The following is a 6,436-nucleotide window of genomic DNA, read 5'->3' on the forward strand; positions in this document are numbered from 1 at the left end:
TTATTTTCATACCTACACACAGAGTATTAGCACCAGCAACTCCAATTACCACTAATAAAATGGCTCATGCTATTTCTATATTCACTTAATCGAGGACCAATCCAGCACTTCCTGAACTCCAGGTTGAACTTGTGGCACTATTAAATGCACTAAATTAGCTTTCCTGGCAAAACACAGCAGAGATGATGAAAAAGGAAAGTAGATTGGTTGAGTGCTAAATCCTTCAACAACTTTGCCAGCTTCACTGACTCACTTAAAGGAAACATGTTCTAGATTATCCTCACTGAACTTCCCAAACCTAAGGAGCCACTTTAGTGGCAGCCGGGTGGCTGCAGGAGCGGCCCCTGGGAGGAGGTCAGGAGCTGCTCCCACATCAGACAGGGCCAGTTCTAGGCCAGCTCCATAAGAGCTCCACCACTGCAAAAGCCAGTCAGCAATGCTGGTGGCACCTCTGTGACAACGTGTCTACCAAAGGGTTTTAAAACACACCGGGAAGCAGCTGTGAGAGCAGAACAATGTGAAAGAAACAACCCCGCAGGCAGCAAGGGCAGAGAAGGAGGAAGGGGAGGAGGCGTTTCCAGGCACTGGAGATGGCCCCGCAGCCCATGGAGAATCCCCTCCAGGGCAGGTGGTACGTTCTGAAAGGTGCTGCAGCCTGCACAGAACCAGCTTCCTGCAGGAGCTGCAGCCCATGGAGAGGAGTCCATGCAGGAGCAGGCTTTGGGCACAGCAGTGGCTCCTGTCTGCTCCTGCACGACCGGATGCTTTTGGGAAGAACCCACAGTGCAGCAATTCTGGAAGAACTGCAGTCCATGGGAAGGACCTGGTATTTGTGCTCCAAAGTGTTTTGGAGCACTTTGTGAAGGACTGTACCCCACTGGAGGGAGGCCACATGGCAGTGGGGGAAAGACTGTGAGGAGGAAAGAGCAGCAGACAAAGTGATATGAATGAACTACAGCATTCCCCATTCCCTGTTCCCCGGCACCACGGGAGAGTGAGAAAGTACAAGAGTTAGAAATGAGGGAGTGAAATTGAACCCGAGAACAAAGGGAGGGCTGGGAGAAGGTGGGTTTAGTTTTGATTTTGTTTCTCACTGTCCTACTCTACTTTTAATTGGCAGTAAATTAAATTAATACTCCCCAAGTTGAGTGTGGTTTGCCCATGACAGAAATTTGTGAGTGATCTCCTTGTCCTTAACTCAATCCATGTGTGGTTTGTTGTTTTTCCTTTTTTTCTTTCTTTCTCCTGTTGTTCAGCTGAGGACTGAGAGTAAGAGAATAGCTTGGTGGGCACATGGCTGACTTTCAAGCTTAATCCACCACTGCATACTTCAAATTTAAAATCATGAAAACACAGTTTTCATGAAGTCCTACCATAGGCTAATGGACAAGATATATCCATGTAATATTCACGGAACTTAGGAGTGAGACAGCATAGCATACTGCCCATGTATTCATTACTACTGTTTTACTAGCTTCATAGGGTTTTTTAGAGTTTCAACTTGTTATCATCTTCCTGAACTTCTGGACTAATATTCACTGAAGCTAATCAATATCCACTTTCATGCCTGCAGAACAAGTGTTCCATCAGTGCTAAGATTAATCACCCCTTCACTGAAGTTGGATTATACAATAAACAAGCTTAGGGAACAGAAGAAGTGAAAACAACTTTCCACTGATATTCACATTTCTGATAATTAAATAGATTTTATGAATCCAGCTCAGCCACCTCTGTTAAGGTGATACATATCTGCAGTAAATTGAAGAGAGATCATTCTTGAACTCGTTGATAAACCATAATGCCTGCGATTCCTTGTGTAATTACATGAGTTATATACTGGTACCGGTCATTACCAGCAACGCCATGGAAATGTCCCATTACTAAAGCTGTAACCATTAAGCTGCTGTTTGTAAAGATGGCCATTCCTGTAATTTAAAATTAACATGCTACTGGATGCCTTATTCTCTTGTTCAGCCTACTGAAGATGCTTCCAAATCTATGGCCACTTGGTTTTGCTTAGGAGATCTAAGTAAAATTAACAGATATGTGGAAATCAATTATGAAATTCATCGATTAAAAATTACCAAGAAACAAGTAGTTTTCACTTTTATGTCTAGTTAAATAAAGCTATCTGCAGGAATGAAAGCAGGCTATTTCTAGTAATCAGCAGGATGGATTACTAAGAACAAGAATAAAAATCTTCTTTCTACCCTTCCGTTCACAAACACCAGAAGAGTGTTTCTGTATATAAAACACAAACAGTCATGGCAACATGAAGACTATGAAGGGAGGAAAATCAGAAGCTCCCTCTTCCTTTTCAGTCTCTAGAGCTGAGAAGTAAAGCATAACAATCTTGAATAACTAAGAAAGAGCTGAATCAGAAAAATCAGAGGTTCCTTCTGAAGGCTGGGCAGGGGACAGAGGTTTGGCTTTTCACTCAGTTCTGCGTGCTGTGGTGGAGGAACCTCTCCCACCTCAAATCTCTGCTCACCAGACACTTGCAGGCTGACAGGTCTCCACCTGGTAATTTTTTCTGACTCTTTCAACAAAGAGTTACAGACACAGCATTCAGTTCCTCTAGAAACCTCCATGCACTGCACAAAATGAAAAGCTGATTTTTAAAAAGAGCAATGATAATGAGAAACAAACAAAAGATTATTCCAGAACAAACTTATGCAGGATAAGCTCAAAGAAACTTAACAGGACAAGGCAGTGTTGGAATTTCTGTCAGTATTTCAGTAACAAGATGTGCAAGTCACATAATTGTATGGTCTTGTTATAAAATCGTAAGTAGAAATTTTCTTTATGATACTCCTGAACAAAATTAAGCAGGAATATGAAAATTCTGTAAACACAGCACACTGCCCAATATAACTATTTTCTGCTTTTTATGAAAGACAAAATAAATCAATATAGACTGCAAATATCAAGTACATCAAATAATCAAATTTTATAGAATGCACATTTAGACTGAGACTGAACTTGTAGCAGAGGACACAGCACTTGTACATAAAGCATCAAACAGACCATATAAAATTTAACCTGGGATAGACATTGTGTCAGATACCACACAAACACCCTCCTAAACAAAAAAGCTTTTCTTCCCCTTCTCTATAAGAAGCAGCATGATATAAAAATAACTGTATGATTTTTCCAAATTATTAGAAGAATAAGATGTTTTCCCCCAAACAGCAGTGTTTTTATTCACTGCTGCAGGTCCATTTACTATATATTTGCTGTATTTCCTATAATTTTCCACAAAATTTAAAGCTGATGTTCTCTGATACACTACCATATCACAGACTCAAGGGAAGGATAACATTTTATGTAACATTCCCTGTTGCTAAAGTAATTGAGCTACATATCAATCATAATTTGGATAAACACTGACAAAATTTTTAAGAACAGATTTTTCATTTCATAAGCAGAAGTAAAATGAGTTGCAATTGCCACAGCTCTACATTGCTACTATGAACTAGCAATTTCCTTATGTATGATTACATATTTAATTATTTTGAAGCTGCAATTATGTTGCTGGGGGGCAGGGAAGAGAAAAAAACCCATTCACTTTGGCACTGAACTTCAAATTCTGTTACACTGGCCTGTGCCTCACTGGCTTCTGCAACTCCTTTTGTACTGGACAATAAAACTTCAAAGCAGCAGCAGACACAGAAAGGGAGTGGCTTGGCTGCTGAAATAGATAACACAGGCCAATGAAGGGCCTTCAACGTCCCCATCACCACAGCACCCACCAGCCTGCAGATAAACTTCAGGTCTCAGTCACATTCTGAGCCTCCCCTAGATCTCAAGATTATCCACAACAAATCTTCTGTCAGCAGCAAAATACGACAGGATTACAGTAGAATTAGTTCATCTTCATTACATGACTTTCTGGACGATTATTCTTCCATGCATTTCAGAGCATTTCCAAACCATCTGCCCCAAAATATTCAAAGCCACTATTTTGAACATAATTTGGACTTCTTTCAGACATCACTTTGGAATATTATTAGAAGCAAAACCACAAATATCCAGTTAACCAATCGTTATTCTCATTAATCTATTCCCCTCCTGTAGAGAAGAAAAAACAGCTTTTTACAGAGATCTGGTGCAGCAGTTTCCGAAGCTCTGGCACTGTGAAGGTGGGGCGAGCTCGCTGACAGATTTGTTACTAGGACACTCGCATCACTGAATCCAGAATCCCCTCACGCTGAACCTCTTCTCCACAACAAACCCACTCTGATGTCTCAGAGCATTCCAAAAGCTGGAGCCTTTTGCCTGGCTGACATCCTCCATTCCCCATTTGCTTAAAAAATTAAGCATGTTGATGCTGTGACCCATACTGCACCTCACAGTCAACACTCACAACACCATTTCATTCTTTAATTCTCACCTCCCCCTTAAAGCTCTGTATTGTCATGATGCTTGGATTAATTGCCTACAGTCAGGATATTGCTGTGTGGTGGTCAGAATCCAGCAGGCTGACCAAGAGTGCCTCATTCTTTTCCTGCATTTCCCATCTGTCTGAATCCTGTGATTCTAGACTGTCCTTCTGGACTGTGTGCTGTCTGGAGCAATAACCCACAAAATAGCATGGAGTCATCTTCTGCAGTTTTCATTAAGACATTAAAAGTGGAGCTGTTCCATAGAGATTTTGCAAACTTTGATTTATACAAAAAATTTTTAAAAAATCAAAGAAAAAAAACCCAACCACATGCAGTTCTTCCTATCTGGTTCTGCCTTCCAATACTCTTCTCCCATATTCCAGAAAAATCACTTTTCAAAAAAGCAGAAATTTGAACACATGTATGTCAGGTCGTAACTGTAAGAAAATATTTCAACACGTCTCTTAAAAACCCCAAGTCATGCTAATTCAACATCAGAAAAGTTATTACATAATAAAATACACCCATATGATTTTACTGTAAATGACCTGTTTTGTATATGACCCAAAATATGCAAAGTCTTCTCTCTAGAGGACAGCTGGTCATTCAGCAATTCAAAAGAAACAGTCAGAGCTTTTTTACAGGGACATTTTAAATATCCCCTGCCTCTGGTTACACAGTCTCTCCCATGTTCACTGACAGAACAGTCTCACCACAGATCTCATCGCTACCTGCCCTCTGGAAGCACTCTGCCCTTAGGGGACTGAATTCAAAAACAATTCTGGGACCCTTCGGAATTCTCTCAACACTGACACCACAAATCCACGTCATCCCCCCACCTTTCTCTCCTGCACACTCGGATATGTCTTAGGATGTCCTCTTGTGTTTGGGGGCAAAGTTTCCATTTGGCCCTATTACCACTATCAAATTAAACAAAGAATATTTTACCTTTCTTTCCACTAGAAAGAGAAACTAAAAAAGCAGAGTCCTAATACCAGCGTGGCTTTAGAGCAGTCACCGCAAAAACCACACTAAGCGGTAGCAACTTGCACTTCATCTCTCCCTAATTCTGTACCAGCTCTACTACATCACAATTCCATCCTGCACCTACCACTTGCCAGCTGCCCTTCCTATGGAATTCCACAATCCTGCTCGAGAAGGGAAATAAAACCGGACAGGCATAACCCTACTGAAGCATATGTCATTCTGCTCTAAACTAACAGGCACCAGTACTGTACATGCAGGAGTCAGCTGTGCCCTCGGTTTATCACATCACCTCGGTGCCGGCAGCGAAGGAGATCAGAATTTGCAGAGGGAACGAAAAGGGGCGACAGAGGCACGATCTGCAATAAACATTCACTCGCAAAGTGGAAGGAATTCAACTCAGGAATCAATTACATATTTAAGCGCCTCGTCACGCCGGGGTAGCTCACGCTCGAGGTGAAGCCGCTTTCCCCCCCTCCGCAGGCTGCAGCAGCCGGCGCTGCCCGCCCGCCGCGGGCCCGGGAGCCGGGCAGCCCCGCGGGCACGGCCGTGAGGGCGCGCCCCGCGCGGCCCGGCCCGCACGCACCTGGATGTAGTTGGTCTCGCAGTACTCGGCCACCCGCTCCAGGTTCGTGTAGCTGTCGAACAGGGCCCGGCGCCCCCCCGGGATCTCCTCCTCCAGCAGCATCTGCAGCTCCGCCATCTTCACATCCTCTCACCCCCCGTCCGTCTGTCCGTCCGTCTGTCCGTCCCTCGCCCCCCGCCCGCTCCGCGCGCTCCCCCCGCCCCCCCGGGCTCTGCCCCCGCCGCCCGGGCCCGGCCTCGCGCCGCGCGCACGGAGCGCGCGCCAGACCCCCACCGCGGCGGGGGCGGGGCGCGGCCGCGCGCCGCCTCCTGCGCATGCGCCGCCCCGCGCGGCCCCCCGCGCGCCCACTTCCGTGCCGGCGGCGCGCGGGGGGCGTTTCCGGCGGGAGCGGGGGAGGGGCGCCGCGGGGCAGCCCCGGTGCCGCTGTCCCGGGAAACAACAAATAACCCGCGTGGGCTCCTCTCAGCGACTGCTGCCTTCC

At 45.1% G+C, this 6,436-nt stretch overlaps 1 protein-coding gene across 7 annotated transcripts in view; it reads right to left on the reverse strand.

Moving 5' to 3' along the window:
• ABI2 (abl interactor 2) overlaps positions 1-6,143 on the reverse strand; it is a 66,131-nt gene extending 59,988 nt beyond the window's left edge. For 5 of the 7 annotated variants that reach the window (XM_063400382.1, XM_063400380.1, XM_063400379.1 and 2 more), the window contains exon 1: positions 5,956-6,143. In XM_063400382.1, the coding sequence (XP_063256452.1) occupies positions 5,956-6,072 (117 nt within the window). In that variant the 5' untranslated portion in view covers positions 6,073-6,143. The remainder of the gene's footprint in view (positions 1-5,955) is intronic. The other 2 variants (XM_063400381.1, XM_063400378.1) reach the window with 1 other exon arrangement.
• Positions 6,144-6,436: the final 293 nt, after the last annotated feature.

Source organism: Prinia subflava, chromosome 6 (assembly GCF_021018805.1).
Source record: "Prinia subflava isolate CZ2003 ecotype Zambia chromosome 6, Cam_Psub_1.2, whole genome shotgun sequence".
In the NCBI taxonomy this organism is placed as follows: domain Eukaryota; kingdom Metazoa; phylum Chordata; class Aves; order Passeriformes; family Cisticolidae; genus Prinia; species Prinia subflava.